Here is a 21,022-nt window from a genome sequence, read left to right on the forward strand (position 1 = left end):
CATAAAGTATTTAACATGAAAGTATTTAAATTATTTACTGTTGCTAACAAGTACATGATGAGTAATATACAAAAACACTGAACTCTTTTTTCCACACTGAAGAGCGAACAGTTCAAACTAACCTAAACATTATGTCTTCCCAGAGAGGGTGACGGGATTTAACCATCAAGCTTTGAGTGGAGGATAAGTGGGGAAAGAGCAAGTGCTTTAAAGAGGGCGAGAGGGAGTGAGAGAGCATATGTTCAGGAGGGTGGGAGGGTTTGAGAGAGAGAGAGGGGGGGAGAGGGAGAGGGAGAGGACAAGCGGATGGGTGCTGTGAAATCCGTTAACAGGGGAGCTCTGTGCATTTGTTAGACGTCTTGGCTGCTTGCCCAACTGAGCTCATTGTAATCGAGGCATGATCGTCGACTCCAGGCAGCCCTCTCCGCCGCCTCGGCTGCCTCACGCCTGGACCCAGCCCAGCTCCCACCGCTGACATGGAAAGACCCGTGAGTGCCTCCTTCCCCTCTCGCTCTCTCTCTCGCTCTCTTCTCATCCCACACTCTCTCTGGTATTAGGTTCCCTCTCTTCCTCTCCTGCTCTGTCGCAGATTTAGCTGTGGCTACATGCAGCATTTATGTTGTGTCTATGGCTCTCTCCCTCCCCTGTTTGGAGCTGCTGTAGGTGGCAGGAACGCTGGGTAGAGAGGAAGCCTTGGCAGCTTTCTCTCTGCAGGGCCCCCACCTTCTCCCCTCTGCCTGCCTGCCTGTCTGCCTGCCTGTCCGGGCATGGCTGGCAGACCCACAACGTCTCTGTGTGTTTTGGGGGTTTTATGCCACACAATCACAGATCTGGCCGGCTGAACCCAGAAGGAAACTATCCTCCACTTTGATTTGAGGAGCTGGGCATTCACTTCAGTCTACGCCACTGGTCTCGCTAAGATTTGGAGTCGGCAGCGTGTCTCTCCATTGCGCCTATTCTTGGTAGTATGTCCTCATGGTCTGTTGTGTTTGGACACCCTGACAACTAGAAGCTGTGAGGTAGCTGCTTTCCAGCCTGCTGCACTCTGTGCTCTCTCTGAGTGAGTCACAACTTTTCTCATGCTTACTATGTCTCTTGCAGGTTTGACAAAAGTGCCTTTTTTGTTATGTTACTAAAAGTCTCTGCTAACACCTTACGTATAGGAAGATATCAGATCTCTATAGGAAAACCATGCAAGTGTGACTGTAGAACTCTGACAACATCACATGTGCAGCCATAACAGCAGCAACGATGGAAAATAGCTTGAAAGAATTCCTTGCAGTCCCAATGTGATGGTCTTTTTGCCCTCGCTGGCTGTGAGTCATCATCCTGTTCTGGTATTATCACATATAAACCACCTTGAATCTCCTGCCGTCACTGGAGAAACAGTGGTGGGTGACTGACTCACTTTTGGCTCATCCCCATCATGTATCTGTCAAGATGGTTTGACCCAATGAAAAATTGGGTGTGAAGAATACCATGCTTCAAACTGAATTATGTTTTTCCACAGCTTCAACAAGCAGCATCGACAACTTTTCTATTTGACAGCGTTGTTGACACGTCTACTCAGCTGTGAATAACAACAGATGATGCCAGCGTCTATCCAAACTGAGGAAACCGATGGAGATGGAAGCTCCTTTTTTAAATAGTTATTGTTTTCATTGAGTTTTATCTGAGATGCTGAATTAAATATCTCTAATTACATGGAGATTACTACTCCCTCTTCCATCAGCTTACAGTGACAAACATCAACCTAAAGTTGTGATCCCATTTCCAATATTTTGCGTTTATTTGTAGTTTTTCTTGCATAAATACTTATGTTGTGACATCTTCAAGCCTTAGCTACAGGCTGGGGGCTTGTGAACAGCATGCTTGAGAGCAGAAATAATTTTTCCTGTTGGTATCATCCTTTTGCCCGGGGCGTTGCATTTATATGAAGTAAGAGCTCTGCCGTGGGACCAGTTCTCATGCAAGCATTTCATATTCATCTTTTGTTACTGAAGAGAAAAGTTGAACATGTCTAGAATATTCCTGTAACATTGTCTTGCCAAGAGTTTGATACTGCTCTCATGTACGCATGTTAAATGTGAGACTGGATTAAAAACATAGACTATTAAACATGGATGTAGTCTCTGTGATGTAGGGCTGGGCGATAAAACGATAACAATAATTATTGCAATAGTATTTTTCTCAATATAAATCTAACAAATGTTCGATAAAACGTTGATATATTTAAACCTGTAATTTCATCCCCCAACCACTGGAAAGGGAGTGTGTCTTAAACGGGAGTTCCCACCCAACATTAAACAGAAGAAGAAGTCGGCATGGAACAGCCAATCATGTTACAGGGAGAGAGGTAGGCAGGCTTAAAGATGTTTGGAGCAAAATGTAAACAAGGCTGAAACGAGCGACAGTGACACTGAAGAAAATGCACAACCTACCAGCTCAAAGCAGACTGAAAACATGCTCGACAAGAGAGGCCACTAAACTTTATTAGTTAAGATATTTTGGCTATTTACTAGACTACTGAACCCCAGATACAAGCTAACAAACCGTCTGGTTTCTTCCACTTTCACTAAGGAGAAAAAAAACCTGCCTTTAAAATGATATGAAAGAATGATTTGATATTTATCGTGAAAATTATCAATATCGGCTGATATGAAAAAAAGTATCATGATAACATCTTTTTCAATATCGCTCAGCTCTACTGTGTGGTGTCTGCAGAGATATTTGAATCCAAACAATTGGAAATGCTGACTCCACTTAGCTTTCAATCAGCCTGGACACAGGGTAAGAGGTGGAGCTGAAGCAGGGTTTTAGCCACCTGACAAACACCTACAACGTGCCCATCTATTCGTCAATCCAGTTATGCCCCTAGTTATGCAAATGTATCTAGAACTCTTTGCATTAATATTAACAGATAGCTTATGAATTAACCCCAGCCCCTCCTTTACAGTATTTATGAATAAATTGATGAGTCACATCCCAAAACAAGGCTATAAACATATTTAAATTCCCAGTGAAAATTAGCATTTTAACATTCTTACCATATGGGGATCTACTTGGCTTTTGGAACCATTCTCAAGTGGACACCAAAGGAACTGCAGTTTTTGTGCTTACTCATAGGCATTAAAGCTGGGGTTGGCAGTCAGATGAAGATACACTTTTTGTTATACTGGTTAAAATGATCTTTATGTCCCGATAGCAATCAATACATAATGTGTTCTTAAAAAAGAATGAAAAAAAGCTATCTACAGCCGGAGTAAACCTGGGTTAAACACCAACCAATCCCTGCCATCAGGAGCCAAATTATGAAACCAAACATTTCGTCCTGCCGTTCTGCCCGCCTCCTGCGCGTACATTTTGTTTGTTTGTGTTTTTAACTTTTACTATGATAATGTTTTGGTGTTTTCTTACCGCTGAGTGAGACATGAGTTGACGTAGTGCAAAACATAAAAGCATGAGCTGAGGACCGGTTTTGAATCAGTCACAAGCGCAATATGGTTGCGAATCAGCGGTGCTCGTGCATGTGAGCTGGGGCGTCATTTTGGAGGAGCTCCGAGGGGAGGGGGGGAGGGTTGAGACGGAGTCCTGAGGAAATGCTACATTCAAATTCATGATAGTTTTCCATGACTACCAACACTATCTTTAATTCTCAACATGCCTCTTGTACAAAACATGGATGTTTTCTTGACGGCACGATTGGTCTTTTAGGAGAAGTTATGAAGCCCAACGATGGTGGTTGCCACATCAAAATGTTGCCTCCAATAAACTAGAAACTTAGAAAGAGGTGGAGCTTAGGCCATAGAGTTGCCCCCTGGCAGATAGCTACAACGCGTCTGATTGTCATTATAATGAGCCATGCCCCTTACATTTTTTCCAAATTGGCTTCATTTTTTAAAACAGAGGTTGTCACTTGCCTGAAAAAAGGGTGAAACTGCTATCATGCATTTGTCCAATAGAGCAAAATCCAGCTACCAGCTTCTTTTGAGCTCATAAACAATTTTAACATGCTTACACAGTACGGAGAGACTTCACTGAGTTATGTTTGTACACTAATCAAAGCTGTTAGCTGTTACTTAATGCTAATAGATAATATTCATATCAGTCTCATTATTTAACACTCAGAAAACAAGTAATTAACATGTTTTTCTTTTTGAAAAGAGCTTTATTCATTTCATCTATATATCACGTCTTACATGTCATGCACCTGACCTGAACCTTGGATCCTTCGCATACTCTTCCAAACCTCCTCTGCTGACACACAGTAACTTAGGTTTGCTCTGTGGCACAGGCAAAGGAAAGGAACCACCACACACACACACACACACACACACACACACACACACACACACACACACACATACACACACACACACACACCCCCCGAAAGAAGACTACACAGACCAGATTAGATACAGAACATTAAGTTACTGCAGGCTAAAGGAAATGAGATCCACGTTGGAGTAATGCCATCCCATTATAATTCTGAACCCAAATCCTAATCTTGCCTGTTCTGCATATCTGCTTACATTTACAGCTCAGCAGCTTTCCTACACATGTCTGCAGTTGGTAGAACGAGCAAAGGGAGAGAGGTTTTCTTGAAAGGCAGTGTAACTTAGCACACACCTAGAAGCTGTTCCATGAGAGCAGACAGGGATTCTTGGTATGGAGGCATGGCGTGCTGACCACATGGGGATGTTTAGGATGTTCTGCATATGCACTCTCCCTGTGTAACTGAACTTTTTTAATGGATGCGCCATCTGTGGTGGGTGTGTTAGTGTTGTGTGTTGTTCAAGCATGGTTCAAGCAGTGGTTTGAAAATGCGGCGTCATTTTGTTTTCTTTTAATTTTTTTTTTTTTTTTTTACATTTGGCTGATTAAACTTACAGATCATATAGAAATAACTATAATTTTGATACCAATCCAAATCTGTTTAAGCAAAGTTCTTATGCAGTTCCTTCTTAGCTTATTTGATTAAATGAAAAAAAAAAAATCTCAATTGAAGGTAAAAAATTGTGTCTCTTCACAGACCCCCACTGACATGATGCCCAAAAGGGATCATGAGCGGGACCTGGAGCTGGACAAGAAAATCGAGGCTCTCCGCCGGAAGAATGAAGCGCTCATGAAAAGGTACAAGGTGAGGACAAGTGCCTGAAGGCAGAGAAGCTTCTGCAGAGTCAAAAGTTTAAGTAGAAATTCAGATCTTGTGAAGTTTATTTTCTTATGTAGAAGCCTGCATCTTTTTTTTAGGCTCTCTAATTAATTTGTTGTTTTCATACGGTTACACGCAGGAGGTTGAAGAGGACAAGAAAAGGGCAGAAGAGGAAGGAATGGCGCTGCAAAGCCGCAAGGGCAAAGCTGATGATCTTACCATCACAATCAGCAAGTCCACAACTGTAAGTTTTCATTCGCTGTTGTTCCTGACGGACAGCTCCTAGTGCCTTTCTCAAGGACAGGATGCTACAAACCACATGATTATTTTACATGTTGTTGATTTTGGTCAGCAGGATAATCGTGTGGTGGTGACAAAACCACTCAGCTGTGGTTCACCAGTTGGGAAAGAACCGCAGGAGGCTGGACCTGACGGGGAGGGAGAAGCCCCACCGCAGGGTGCTGGCCGAGGCCACAGGAAGCAGCTAATGGTCACCATGGCCGGCAAAAAGGTAAATACACTGCAGTGCTGATTTTAATTGAGAGTGAAGTGTAGGTCTACTGTCATTAATAAAACAAACATACACAAATGGAGTTGCTTTTCTAAAATCAAAACGCAGATCTAGTTCAAAGCAATGTAAAGGATTTTACAGGTGGATTTTTGGTAAAGCATCATGTATAGAATAGAATTAAAACCAAATCAAAGCTTCTTCTGTTCAGATATTATATGTGCTCTTTATCTGCTACTTTACAGGTTGTTAACTTCACTTTTCAAGACAATTAAATTAATATTTCATTGTAATGTGTCATTTTATCAATATGACTAATACTCAAGCACAAGCTAGATTTTAGCTTTACTTTGCCCGTATTAAAACTCATGGCATTGCTTTCAAAATAGGCTAAATACCCCTGTTTCCTACTTAATCAAGCTGGATCTAAATGTTCTAAATCAAAGCCAAAAACTGTCTGAAAGAAGTGGGTGTAGCCACCATGACATCACCCATTGGTGTGTAGACTTCCAGTCTGAAGCCTAGAGTTTGGCCTTGTTGCCACTACAACTTGTTTTTTTTTGACTGAAAAGAGTCCCTGTTTGGACTAGAGGATAGATACCCAATAGGTCATGTTCATTGACTTGAATTGACTTAGCAGTCTGAAAATGTCTCTTCCTGTCACTCAGTGGACAAATCTTTAATAATGCATGACATCAAGCCTTAATATAATCAAAAGGCATGAGTTACTGTACAGTTTTCATGAATGTGGAAATAAGGTGAAATAGAAAAGACATCAGGACTGTTTTCTATGCCAGGTTGTAAACATGCTACACTTCTTGTTGCAGAGTTTGGTATTAATCTATGGAGATCCATTAAAGTTTTTAAAATCAGCCTCAAGTGGCCAGTTTAAGAAATGCACCCTTTTATCATTGAAGGATGCTGCTTGGACACAGTCAAAGTGCTTTGGGCTGGAAGTCACATCTGCATGCTATCACACTTAAGATAAAAATGCCCAAACACTGTTGTTTGGCATGTTTACCAAGCCAAAAATGCTGACCTATGATTGGTGGAGTAAATATCCTTTCATAAACATATAGAGGGAAATCTTTGATTTCTGCTCGCCCAATTCAAGCACTCCGTCCATCAACTGCTTTATAGTGGCCAATGTTCTTGGCAACAGTTATGATCTTGTAACATGAGTATTTGTCTCTCTAGGGTAAGAGGGTGGTGAGCGAGAGGCCAGAGAAGCGGCCGAGCCCTGTGGACGTCATGAGCCCAGCAGATGACGGACAGACGAGGCGTGTGGAGTCGGCGGGGAGGGGGAGGCAGCAACCTCACATGACCAAGAGAGACGTGGCAGCACAGGTCTGAATCAGACTCTCTGAACACGCCTGTGATCATACGCTTCAGCATGCACCCTCCAGTCTGCTTCCATTCCCACACCCTTCTTTGTTCACTCTCTGGTCCTGCAGCTCAGCATGTTTTACATAGATGTCAGACATGGCGGCTGGCCACACCCACCCAGTGATGAAGCACAATGGTTTGTGGACAGGAGGTGGACAGGGGCTGTGACTGACTGGTGTGGGATTAAAGCAGGGGGGCTGCTAATAGAGCTGTTGGTTGAGTGGATGCTCTGAAGAACCAATTAACAAAACCAGATCCTTTGAGATACTTTTATCAGTTTTGTCTTATTAATTAAGCGTTACCCCTTTCAGATCCGTTAATATTTTATTCCGTCCCTATCAGGGAAATTTTTCTTTTATTTTTAGCGAAAGAGTGATCATTCAGCCTCTGACTGTAGATGCCTTTGGGTGTGTGGAACAGGCTGTACAGTTCACAGAGTCCAACTAGCTCCATTAAAGATTACAATATGCTAGTAAGTCTTGTTACAGCAAAAAGCTGTGTTATTAATATTAACTATGATACTGCTAATTTAAGTGCCAAAGACACATATGCACATGCACTGCCCCCGACTAGGCTGCAAAATGCCACACTGTCACTGACCTTAGGCCCCCCTTATGCAGAAACTCTGAAACAGCTGCTCTGCCTGAGTTGGACACACACACACACACACACACACACACACACACACACACACACACACACACACACACACACACACACACTCATCCATGCATCCAGACAGAAACAAGCTGCTTTATTAATAAGCTGATTCACACACACATGATCCTCGTCACTGTACGCAGACAGTCTGATCGCAGGAGAGCTCCACATACACATAACCAATAGAGCCTTTGTCTAAATACGTACATCTGCGTCTGATTGGCTGATTCACTGAGCGCTGCTCTCAGTTAATGTGTACTAAATCTTTGGGCTGAACCTGACATTCTTGTGTCTTTATTTCTGGCCTGCTTAATTTGTCCCCCCTTTATTTCACCCAGTGGACTGAACCAGCGCTCCAGTGTACCAGTCATCTGTGAATCCCAAGCCACAGACCTGGTTTTTCCACGTGGTCGCTGTTTACATAACCAGTATCATTTGACACGGTTTATGAGAGTGAGAGAGACAGAAAAGGAGAGAGAGAATGTCGTGGATATATATGGCATGTGTTAGAAAGGCATTTGCATGGAAGAAAACACATGGTGAATTGCACACTGCTATACCCCCCTCCCCTCCCGTCTCTGAAATATTTTGATAGATCAAGTGTGTGTGGGAATAAATAACTAGTGTGTGACACGGGTGTGGTTTTTTGATGAGAGAGGGAGCGAGACAGAGAGGGAGAGACAGTGAAAAGGAAATAAAAAGGAAACGAGGAGGGGCAGACAAGGGGAGATATTCCTGGCACCCCATCGCCCTGTTTCCAGCCTCCGTTTCCCCTCTCTGAAACCTTAAGTGGTCTGCTCTCCTCCGGCACGATTGTTTCCCCATTCCCACCATCCTGAAAAGGCTGATTTGATCTAATTAACATTCGACTGCCTTCTCACTCTGAAAAGGCTCATTATGCTGCCAAAGTGACGGCTTGGCAAAGTGCCAGGAAATGGTGGGGGGGCTGGAGAGGAGGAAGGAGCGAGATGAGGAAGAAGAAAAGAAACAAGGTAGTCAGGGCTCTTTTGTCTTTAAGCCAGACAGCAGTGGTGTGGGGATACGAGTGTAGATGTTGATGTTGTCGTCTGTAGATGTGATGGAGCCCTCTGTCCAGTATTTATTTTCTTTTGTACCCCCCTTGGCTGCTCATTCAAGTGTTGCTGTTAATGGCAACATGACTCATCCACAGTGTTCGTCAAAACAAATCTCTACGGTCAGAAACAAACAAGAACTGAAATTCACACATTTTTACACCTTTGATAGAATGAGTTTGTTTTTCCAACCTGTTTTAGTTTCACCTGCAGTCGGCGCTCTGTTTTGATGACCTCATTGCAGAGTGAACCTTTAAAACTGAACCACAGGTGCTACTATACTACAGCACCATTGCTCCACTAGGGGGCAGTGCTGTCTTCTTAATCCCAGCAGATGAGTCTGTGCTCTTGCTTGATTTGCTTTCACTGTTAATGGCAGCAGTAATGTGACCCTTTACAACCATGTTTAATTGGCTCACAAGAAGCTGCTTTATCTCCCTAAATGTTGTTGTGCTCACTCTGCCTTTTTTCATTTGTCTCTTTCTCTTTCTCTGACAGGATGATGTTAAACAAGGGCAGAGGCATACTGAGGAGCATCACATGCTTTCAGAGCAGGTAACACAATGTGCAGGCGGACACACACCTACATGCACACACAAAACATACAAACAAGAATATAATGTCCTCTCAAGCACACACATTTGAGGATGTAGGAGAAACTCATTAGCCAAGCGGCCGTATCTCCAGCTCATAATGTTCACATGAGTCACTACTAGGAACAAATGTGGAAAACAAGGTTTCCAGATGACTACCTTGGCACACAAAATCACAGAGAAATGCAAATGTACCCTCATCACAAAAACTCACATGCAGACAGGCACAACACATTGCACACACACTCCCACCAATGCTACCTCTTGTCCCCATCTGCCTCTCGCTGGCTCACGTGTCAATGTTGCTGGAGTCGCTCAGAGCTGTCTCACAGATCAAGCGTGCGATAAACAGACTAACAGTGGAGGCAGAGGGGGGACGGGCTTCAAAGGCCCCGCCGAATACACCACATGACAAGTGATGCTGTTCATGCCTCTCTGTACCGAGCCTGCTATGCATCCCGAGCAGAGACATTGCTCAAGCAAACACCACAGCGAGTTAGTTTTTATGAGGTGTTGTGTAAGGGGAGAAGGTCACGGCGCCCAGCTTTGTTAGCTGTTTTGGTTAACAAATATTATGGAAAGCTCTTCTTGCAATTTCAGGCACAAACTAGTGAATATTTGGGGGGAAAGAGGGGGAGGCAGTTTAGCTGTACAGAAAAAGAGCAGAGTCATTTTGGTTAAACATTCACGACATTTTTATCAATACAGGGTTGCAGTAAGATTAGTAGGGACTAATAACTTGTTAATTTGTATGTCAATATTGTAACAATATATCAATGCCAAGAAACTGATTTTTTTAAATATATACTGTATGGTCATAGCTATTTAACAATTAAAATCTAACCTTTTGGTATTACAATGACTGAAATAGTGACTTTTTTTGTCCACTAGATGGTGATTGGAGTTGTTTCTCTTGAGTTTAGCAGGATTGACTGGATGTTGATTTAAACATAGGTGGAGTAAGAATAATAATAATCTATCTTTATATACTGTAGCACTCTTAAAAACAGGATTACAAAGTGCTTTACAAATAAGAATGAAACTAAAAGAGAAATGTGAGGAAGACAAATGAACAAAAATAAAACAACGTTTGACTAATAAAAACAACAAAGATAACATATTTGAACAATCAGAAATATGACATATATACGCTCAGGTGACATCTCCTGTAAAAACACATCGATACAAATCTGATCTCCTCTGGGAGGTTGTTCCAGAGGGTGGGAGCTCTGACAGAAAAGGCCCGGTCAGCTTTGGTCCTCAGCCGCGACTGTGGGACGGCTAACAGAGCCTTGACTGAGGACCTCAGGGTACAACCGGGCACAATAGGGGTGAAGAGAGTAAGAAATGTACTGGGGTAATGAAATATATTTAAAATCTTATTTCTGCATCTTTAAGTTATTTAAAATTGAACTTCAACAGTGATTTACCTTCAGATCTCCTCACTTCTAAAGGGGGGGTGCTTAAAATAATAAAAAACCCGTAACTAGCTCACACTTGTTTCAACTGTTGAGTTGGACTGTGCAATTATAAATACAAGTTTAGCTTGACTGTTGGAGGCAGCATTAATGTATTTAATACTATTATTATTTTTTTTTGTTTGATTGACAATCTCATATATTCTAGAGTAATTGAAGCGAGATGGAGAGTGTGAAATCCTCGTCTTATTATGTGAAAGGGATGTATCTTTTCTTATGGGAACATCATTTACAGGATAAAACAATAATCTATGTACTGCAAAATATTTAATATGGATAGTGTTTAGCCTCTGACAAGTTCCAGTCCCTTGTCTGCCCGTGCTCTCACTCTCTGAGACGAAGCCCTGCACTCTATCAGCTCTGTGGAGCCTTACTGTGTCACATCCGCCTCACCTGCCCTGCAACCCGACAACCCCCCCTCTGAGGCCTCATGGAGGTGAAAAATTGAAAAGTGCTAATTAGCAGAGCGGCTGGGGTGGCAGCGGCACTCGGCCTGTTGGAACATGCGGAGCCATTCTCCCCTGTGGTCCTTTGGTGTTCTCCATGGGGGCCACAAGGAGAGTGAGAGGAGAAGAGATGGAAAACAGAAGGATGAGCTCAGATGCCATGCTCACCAATAACTGAACGAAGAAAGCAACATGTTTACTTGGCTGTGATTGGTCCACACCTGAGGGGAAACTGTGGCACTGTGCTGTTTTTCTCTCTGTGTGATATAATGTACAGAGCAGCATGTAGACTTTTCTCTTTTAGTCCAAAACCTTACTTTTTTTTTCTTTTGATAGCACTATTTTCTTTCTCCTGCTGAATAAAAACAAACAAACCCAATAAACAATTTCTCTCTGTAGGTGTTTTATGTGTTGTCCCTCAGAGCCCAGCAGTGTGTGTGTTGCTTGTTTGCTGCAGGGCTTTGTAGAGCACAGCCTCTCTCTCCTTTGATGTGTTAAAGAGCCTGCATCAGGTCAGCCTTTAGTATTAACAAGGACTACTTTCTGCTCTCATCACATCAATGAACAGGTTACAGGGGGAACAGACATCATCAAATATACTATACCCATACTTCTCCTTGAACATTGTCTTTAAGGTATTATTGTGTTGTTTGAAGCTTTGATGTTAGACAAACAATCAGCTCTTTGTAATATAATAGAGAGGAAAGAATTTACATCTTCAGGCCTTCTTCATATTTAGACAGAGGCAGTGATTGGCATTGCTAGTAATTCATTCATGTTTGTTCGTCTTTTGAAGCCTTTACATGACCCTGTTTCTTTTTAAGTATGTGTTTGGAGATAAGTCGCTGGTCTTGTTAATGTGAGGCTGTTTGTCTTACCATGTAGAGTGGATGACAATGTAACACTGAGTGGAGTGGCCTTTTAATTCAGCCATGTTTCATCATTAGCAATGTTTGACAGTACAGGGATATAAATCCTCATAAGAAATACCCCTTGCTATCATTATTATGCAATAAATCACACTGACCTGTTTTGTGTTTAATGAGGACCCTGAGAGCCTGCAGACCTGCACAGATCTCAACATCCCCACTTCTAAAGAGGAGCAGGAGGAATATCTGCGGTGGAAGAAGGAGCGCGAGCAGATTGACAGGGAGAGAGTGGCGCGCCACAAGAATGCCAAGGGCCAGTGGAGACGGGCGTGGGACATGGACAAAACTGAGAACATGTAAGACTTCAAAGCACTCAGCCTCCCTAGGGCACTTCCTCATCTGCTGATGTCTCACACTTAGTCATGGTTATAATGATTTTATTTAGATAACGCCTCTAAAACAGTGTTAACAAAGTGCTTTCTGGCAAAAGCTGGTTACTTTAAGGGTGATTTAATAACGGGAACCAAGCCTCCAAGGCCAAATAAAAACCTAATAGTTAGGACAAAGTTGAAGCAAAAGACGAGCAAGTAAAAGCACAAAAGATAGAAGACAGGAGGATGAGAAGAAGATGGCCAAATTGTTTTGGAAAAAGAAAAAAAATCAATTGGTAAATGAAGACACTGAATCTGTGGTCATTCAGATTTTCATTTGTTCCTTCTAATTCAGTTTACGGTAATCCTTTGTCCAGGAAATGTTCACTCAGCATAATAAGTCTACTCCAGCTGTGCACAGCTTCACATGGTCACTGTTCCTTATTTAGACATCAGTATTAGTAGTAAGTCCTCATTCCCCTTGCTTCCTGTAATTGGAATTGTTTGGCATGCTGCACATTCTCCACCCTTGTGTTTGATAAGGCATTGTTAGTGTTGGAAATATGCTGAGATACTCATGTTTATTTGTTTTGCTGATTATTTAAAAAGAGAGGCCACCCATAAACCTGTATGCCAGCAGTTTGCTAGCATAGCATAGTGTAACGTAGCATAAAGTAAAGAAGAGCAAAGACTTGAAACTCCAAGAATGAATCTGTACAAAGGTCAAATATATCTCCTAAAAGCAGCTCTGAAACTGTTATCTGTACACAAACAGAATCAATGCTAGACCTTTCATCTTATTCCTGCAAAATCTTTTTTAATGCATTCATTTTTTTACAACATGAAAAAGCAAGATTCTTATACAGAGATCTGTAGAATTACTAGGCATAGAGCTGTGCAAGCTGTTTCTCAGAGTCTCTAGCTTAGCTAAGCGGTATCAACAGGAGTGCCATCAGGGATTAGCTCCATTAAAAATGTCACATTAAAGCTGGGGTTGGTAGTCAGATTTAGATACACTTTTTATCATACTGGTTAAAATGATCTTTATGTCCTGATGGCAATCAATACATAATGTGTTTCTAAAAAAGAGTGAAAAAAGCTGCTATATACAGCCGGAGTAAACCTGGGAAAACACCAACCAATCACCGTTTTTGGGTCACAAAATTTTAAACAATTCAAATCCTGTCCTGACGTTCTGCCCGCCTCCTGCGCGTACATATCCCCAGCCTGCACTCCCCGTCCCTGTCTCCTGCCTCTGCTTCCCCTGACTCTACTGACTGCCCCTCTCGCTCAACCTCGGGCCTGTCCCCTCTGACCCGATGAGGTGCTTTGCTCAGGACCATAGTCCGGATCAGAGTCTAAAAAGCTCTCACCACGGGGGCTCTGACAAGCAAAAGAATTAATGACATTCAGTAAGTCCTACAGAAGATGTAGATGTTGTAGCGTCCGTCCGGATGCTGTAGGGATGACGAGCCGGTTCGTGAACACGTTGATCTTTAATAACCGGTCACTGTCGGCTGTGATCATGCCAACCAACAAAGCAACAATGAAAGTTTGAATGAATGAAAAACTTCTCCTTTTGTCTCTCCTCTCTCCCGCTCGCCTCACACACTCTACATCTCTCCCGATGCCTTCACTGACTGTCAACACTGTAGGAATTAAGAACATCTACACTGAGCACGTTGAACAAACAGTAGTTGTTACAGTTTTATATGTGTTATAACTTTTCTCCTGATATCGTGTCACCAGTACAGCTTGATAATGCTAGCATGACAGTTGTGAGTACTAACAGCAGCCATGTTTGTTTGTGTTTTTAACTTTCACTATGATAATGTTTTGGTGAGGACCGGTTATGTATCAGTCATGTTCATATGGTCGCAAGTCAGCGGCGCTCGTGCATGTGAGCGGGGGGCGTCGATTTGGAGGAGCTCGAGGGAGGATGGGAAGGGTTAGACGGAGTCATGTGGAAATGCTACATTCAAATTCATGCTAGTTTTCCGAGACTACCAACCCCAGCTTTAAGCTCAAATGTTCTGGTAGTTCTCAGGGCGCCTGACAGACAGGGGTCTTATGAATTCTCCTAACTCTTTCCCCTCATATATGGTGTTACGAGTATTAATCCTTTAATCTCATTTAAGTACAAGAAAGTGAATAGAATTATTTTAAAAAATGATGTTTGCCATAACTGTTGTGCATTTTGTGTCATGCAGATCTGTTAGCATGAATTGCAACATCCTTTTTTCGCCGCCTGCACAGCGACCATCTTAATTAGCTTCTTCTCCGCCTAGCTAGCAGCTATTTTTATTACCAGATTTTTTTTCTTTCTGTTTCTTCTTTTTCTTCTTCTTCTTGTATTTTGGAAGTCAGTGAAAAGCTTTATTCACTTTAGGTGCTGATTTCGATAAGAAACATGATGACCTTGAAGAACAGCCTGTTTCTTTCTCGTAGGATTATTTGGCGTTAGAATCCTTTCGTCAAGGTTTCTGGACCACATGATCACAAGACTAAATAAAGTCACAGGATGTTTCTAAATGATTGCATCATGATACAGATATTTTTAAGGCGATTGTATAATTGTACGAAAGTTTTTTAATGGTATGGTATTATAAGTTGTTGTCCTCACATATTTAAAGGTTGGCGGTTTTCTTGAGCAAATTTTACAATCTTGAAGCTTGCATACCATTTTTTTTTAAACAGTAGAACCCTCAACGTACTGCAGCTCAAACACATCCCATTTATTTAAAGAGTCTGACTGATGTTCAACAAACCAGCCTGCAGCACAAAGAGTGACAAAGTTGCAGAGTAAACTATCATGCTGTTTAAAGAAGCATCAAAATGTAAAGAGACAAAGGAGGAGCTGTTATTTTTATCTCGGGATAAGGGATGGAATTCCTTACCTTATTTGGTGAGGCTTAAACAAGGCTCTGGAGTAAGAATAGAAGAGGAAATGTGTTTTCGATTCAGCAATTTAGATTGTATCTCTGGCTGTAAAATGCACGGATGTGATTCATGAAGCACGAACCTTTGCCTGATTCTACAAAATCTCAAATTTCAGACCCATTTTTAATGTACAACGAGGACACTTGAATGTCAGAAGAGCTTCTTGGTGTGGGTGGAGAGGGGTTATTATGTCATCAGAACAAAAAGTGATAAATGAGACATGAGCACGGCACTTGAATGGGTTTGTGTTTCTGTCTAAAGTGAATCTCTGCTTTTAGGTTTTCAGGCAAAACCCTCCCAGATAGAGACTGGGGGCCGTCAAACAGAGGTGGGACAAACGTTCAGTTTGAGAGCATGAAGACAAAAATATCAGAATTATTTCTTAATTTTAACCTTTGCCTTTTCCTTCAAATCTAACCACTTTTTAAATATTCCAGGAGGACGAAATGCTAGAAGAGGACAATCAAAGGCAGGTGCTGACTCAAGAGGTGTCCTAATCCCTTTACTTTCCACTATAAATTGATATTTTTCATGGTTCTCTCGATGTAAAATGCCATCTTTGTGTCTTGAACTTAAAATATGTCTCTGTTGCAGGTCATGATAAGAGGGGCAAAGACAAGGGAGCAAAAAATGTGCCAGTGATGAGCAGCAAAGCAAAAGGCATAGATCGTCTGACTGGGAGAGCCAGGAGGTAAGACACAGCCAAAAATAATCTATATTAGTGCCACTGAACAACAGTCCGATGTTAGTCTCTCTCACCACAGCCTCATTAAAGTGTTATCAGAAAACATGCTTACAAAACACACCAAACAAACGAGGGAGGCATAAAGTGTTCCTGCAATGTACCTTGATATACAAATTACTCTGAATGTCATGAGACTTCATGTTAAAGTCTCAGAGGTCTCACTACATTTATTATTGTCCTCCAGCTTTTCCCCTGCTGTGAAAAAAGCCTCTGTGCTGTGTAATAAGGATGCTTTCAGGGTGTGTTATGTTACATAAGCATCGCTGCTCATAAAACTAAAAACCACAAGGCCAATGACCGGGAAGTGCGGGATTACAGACTTCCAGTGTGAAATTTCTACATGCCAGATGATTTTCTCTCAGTGTGTGTGTCTCCGGTGGATGGATGGTAGGGTAAGGGCACAGTCAAAGTATTCAACACAGCTGGGTTATAAATAAAATGTGACTATTCACATATCTGTAATGTGAGTCCGAAGCTACAGCTAGAGGATGTGGCAGGAGATCAAGTTTAATACCCATGAAAGATCCTAGCTGACTGTCTTTGTTTTTAGCATATCAATAAGACAACAGTAACTTTCTTCTCTACTCAACCTTATCTTGTTTATGTTAATGGGAACAAGAAGAACTAAATTACAACCCTATTTTACAACAGAACAGCTTCCAATAAAAACACTCTTTGTTTTTCAGATGGCAGGCAAATGAAGAAGGAGAGGGCCAACAGGTGAGATATAGTACATGGATTTATGAATTGGCTGAAACTGTCACTAAAGGAGCATGAACACCTTATTTTTCTCATCTCGTCCACCAGACTCCTGACACAACACTAGAGGAATTCCTAGAGGAACTCGACGCCCTCACAGATACTGAAGTAGAAGATCAAAAGGATCAGGAGTCGAGGATAAAGCTGTCACCTAGCCCGGATTCACTGAATACATCAGAGGTAGAGTCAGCTGAAATCCTGAGAGATGACACCCCCACTCAGGAGAAGCCAGAGGCCTCATCCCCTCGGGGATCAGAAAAGAAAGTACGCTTCTCAGAGGAACTCATCCAGGGGGCTCATACAAGGCAAGCCTCAGGCTCTCAGGACTCTGTCAGCTTAGAATCAAGAAGTGCAAGCTCTTTAAAAGCATCCTCTCCTAAGAAACAAAAAGAAAAAGTGCATGGACCTCAGCAGACTCTTGAAAGTGCCAAGCAGGATAGTCTTCAGCATGAGGACGGTTGTCCAACTCCTGTTGCCAAGCAGAAGGACCCTGCAACTGAATGTACAAAAAATTACACCACTGTCCCCACAGATCCCAGCACCCTCTCCCCTGAAAAAGCCTGTGCCTCTTTACAGGAGAGCTGTGTCCAGCCTGTAGAGCTTGCAAAGTGCAACATCAGCAACACAAACACAGGTAGGCAAAACATTCACCAACTGTTATTACTTTTCTGACTGAACAGCTGGATGTTATTAAACTAAACCAATGTATTTTATTTCTCCAAAGAGGAACTTATAGACTCTGGTCTGTCCGTCCTGAGCCTGGAGTCAGGAGAAACACACCCAACACACTCCACCAGCAGCGACAAGGTCAGTTTGAGAGACAGGAAGAGGGCTGAGAAAATCGATAGATGATGTAAATTGACTGGTTGAGGAAAGTGCAAATGGATGATGAGTTAAATGGATAAAGAGAGAGGGAAAGACAGGCAGTGTATCTGCACAGCTGCTGTGTAATATCCAATTTAGTTTTAAGCATATTCACCACCTCTGAGGACTGCTGGAGTGCAGGAGAAATAGTCTCGTGAGAAAACGTGTTTTCATCTCATCACAGCTGAAGCAGCATGATAATATATGTAACTACTTGCTTAAATCAATCGTGTAGAAAAGAGAAGCAGTGGGCCTGAGACACATAAAATGACAATTATACAACAGGAAGTAGTTGTAACTAATTTGCTTTGTGTCTGTCTTTCTCTGTTGTTTTTTTTACAGGCAAGAGAGCATGGGAAGATTGTCTGATTGACATTTTGGGATGTAATTACCAAAACCAAATCACAGCGACACAGAACCTTGCCTCTTTATATTTGGATGCATCTTTTTGTTCCAATAGCTCATTTAAGATGCCCTGTTTGTGGCTTACATACAGCACCATGGTTTAGTTTTGCTGTGGCATGTCCCACCTGTGGAAGTTTTCAGAAACCTTAAAGGTAAAAGTAGGAATGACACGTTTTCCCTGCTGACACATCGTTACATCAAAGCACTTTATGAGTATAAAAGTGTGTGTACTGACACATTACTCAGAATGGTAGTATGCAACTTGAGTGCAATATCATTGAATGTTTACATGTTTGGAAATTTCAAGTTGGCAAACTGATCAGTAACACTTTAGTAGTCCTTGAACTGAAAATTCAGCCACAGTTCAATTATTGAATTGTTGATTTTGCCTTAGAGGTATTTTCAACATGAAATGAAGTCTGTTATATGAGGTTACATTTGTGACTGAGTGACAGTAGAGTCTGTATTTCTGGACTCGCATAAATGAGTAGATGTTATTTATGAACCGCTTCAAGCATCAGTCAACAGCCTCTCACAAACCATCAATCAATACATGATTGTTTTGCACATTTGAGACTTTTTGTATTATTGGCCAATGTGGAGGAAATCAAAAAGTTTTTGAAATATTACTACTGAAAAAATATGTTTTTGTTAATAAAAACACTTGAAAGGGCAATCTATTGATTTCATAAACAGTACGACAGCTTAGTTTACATGGTAGTAAAGTGTTACTCAAACCACTAATTGAAACAGCAGCAGGGACGAGACAGTCAAAGTTTTTGCAAATCTAATTTCAGAACTAAAATGTTTTTCATACAATTTTGCCTTTTTTAACAACAAGTGTTAAAAGTCCCAGTTTATGCTAGCCTCCAACCTCTTTCTTTATTGAGGCTTTTGGCCCCTGTGGGACTAACACACGTTGAAATAAGTCATCCATGTCCATGAGGGCAAATGTTTTGTCCACACTCAAAAATGCTGCAAGTCCTTGTTTGTTCTGTTGTATTTTGTCCTTTTAAACAATGAAAGACTAATATTTTTGAAAAGCTCCATCAACTAGAATTTAGCCAGTTGTTGTGCCTTGCATATTGCCTTCTTCAAATACTGAGGATGTCTTTTCATGTCATTGTATGATAACATGCAGTTGTGTTAAGTGCACTGTGCTAACAGTGCATCGGCAATATTGATTTTATTTATTTGTCTCTCCATTAAGACAACAGAATGTTAACTAGAGTGATTCTGCAAATCTAAAACTGTTGTAAAACAACGTCCAAGTGCATTATAAGTAAGTACTTTATTTCTGTGACATGTACTGTTCTGTTTTATTTATTGTCATTTATTATTTTATTTTCAAGAACCAACTGTGATAAGAAGCCTTATAAGAACTCCTCAACAAGGTTTTGGTTTTCATCAATGCTACAGGATATAGTGAAGAGTTATGTAACCGTCAGTAGAGAACATTAGAGGACATTAGAGGATATGCTCTGAGCTGCAGGGCCTTGATGGTAGTTACATTTAATACAAAACATCAGAAAACCAGGGGAAGCACTGTTTGAGAACAGTTAAACCGTTAAGATTGATTATGTGTCTAATGGGGCCTTATACTATATCATATATGGGATTTGTATGGTTGAAATTTGAAGATTCACCTCTGAAATGTTTTAAATTCCCTGTGGGATTCACTTTAGTGAACTGAGATTTACGACCTACTGCCAGGAAGTATTTGTTCATTTGTTCTTGTTCAGTATTCAGCTCTTAGACATCTGCATAATCACATTGCTTGAATGTCAGATTTAAGAGGTGCCTGTTGTTGTTATGCTACCCCTGGGTGTCTGCTGCTGTCCTCCATCTTTTTACATGCACTCATAAGTAAGGATTAATAGTGCGTGTCTGTATGACTGTGTTTTAAGGTATGATCCCAGCTCTTTACATTCAGACTGATCATTCTGATTTAAATATGTTTGCGACATAGCTTCTTTTACTGTAGAACATTTTGGAAGGATGGATACAGAATGTCATTAAATTTCTCTGTATTTCAAACCCTTAATTCATCAGAGTGTTTGTTTGTTCCACCATCACCCTCTCTTAAAATTTACATCCCCCTTCTCCCACTAACAGTTGCACCTGCAATAACACCACAGATATGTGAGAATCCTGTCTCTAGATTTCGTCAGGAAAAAAGATAAAACACTGCCTGTGTAGAGAGCGCAGATGTGACAGAAATGTCAAACACATTGCACCATTGACAGTTCATAAGGTTACATTTTGTCCACTGCGTCTACCTTCGTGTCGGATTTGATTAATTTCAAAGATGAGGTCCCTGCAGGACTGTTGCATTGGGAACAGCTCCCTCCCGGCCCCAAAGGTGGGACCTCCCATAGGCACCACTATTTTAATTATCTCTTTGCAAGGTTATCTCCATGGCAGCCTTCTGCCATAGGCTCTAGGGCTAATAACCTGCTGTACACTGCGCAGAGTGGCCTCACTCTCGATATAAAATGAACTGTGCTCTCAGAGGTATTTTAAATCAGCAGGTAATATTGAAAAACACAGTCCATAGCACTCCTGGTACACCTAGGTGCTAAGCTAGCTAATCGTTTGAAGGGTCTGACGCAATAGTTCACTACAGTGGGGGTGTTGATTTTATGGAAATAAGTCCTGTAGGCTGTTAGAGGATTGAAGTGCAGTGTAGGATTATGTCAGCTGCACTCTGCAGCAGAGAGAAGCTTCAGAAGCTTTCAGAGGAAAATCAAAAAAAGTTCAAATTTTGGTC

At 41.5% G+C, this 21,022-nt stretch overlaps 1 protein-coding gene across 3 annotated transcripts; it reads left to right on the forward strand.

Annotated features, from left to right (window-relative positions):
• Positions 1 to 282: 282 nt before the first annotated feature.
• On the forward strand, positions 283 to 20,296 carry LOC117805824 (coiled-coil domain-containing protein 9B). Of its 3 annotated transcripts, none has more exons than XM_034674393.1 (14): positions 283 to 488; positions 5,033 to 5,140; positions 5,295 to 5,399; positions 5,511 to 5,666; positions 6,861 to 7,010; positions 9,281 to 9,337; positions 12,346 to 12,524; positions 15,758 to 15,807; positions 15,917 to 15,967; positions 16,074 to 16,170; positions 16,911 to 16,944; positions 17,032 to 17,617; positions 17,708 to 17,790; positions 18,190 to 20,296. In XM_034674393.1, the coding sequence occupies exons 1-14, from the start codon at positions 477 to 479 to the stop codon at positions 18,214 to 18,216; spliced, it is 1,695 nt and encodes a 564-aa protein (XP_034530284.1). In that variant the 5' UTR covers positions 283 to 476; the 3' UTR covers positions 18,217 to 20,296. The 3 variants fall into 3 exon arrangements, with proteins under 3 accessions (XP_034530284.1, XP_034530283.1, XP_034530285.1); XM_034674394.1 differs by having other exon boundaries at positions 330 to 1,060; positions 5,033 to 5,133; XM_034674392.1 differs by lacking the exon at positions 18,190 to 20,296 and having other exon boundaries at positions 17,708 to 17,835.
• Positions 20,297 to 21,022: the final 726 nt, after the last annotated feature.

Source organism: Notolabrus celidotus, chromosome 22 (assembly GCF_009762535.1).
Source record: "Notolabrus celidotus isolate fNotCel1 chromosome 22, fNotCel1.pri, whole genome shotgun sequence".
In the NCBI taxonomy this organism is placed as follows: Eukaryota; Metazoa; Chordata; class Actinopteri; order Labriformes; family Labridae; genus Notolabrus; species Notolabrus celidotus.

Excerpts from the sequence above, each read along its gene's own strand:
- LOC117805824 (XM_034674392.1), top strand. Across the intron at positions 5,667-6,860 it reads TCACCATGGCCGGCAAAAAG|GGTAAGAGGGTGGTGAGCGA; the intron begins GTAAATACACTG and ends TTGTCTCTCTAG. Across the intron at positions 12,525-15,757 it reads ATGGACAAAACTGAGAACAT|GTTTTCAGGCAAAACCCTCC; the intron begins GTAAGACTTCAA and ends CTCTGCTTTTAG.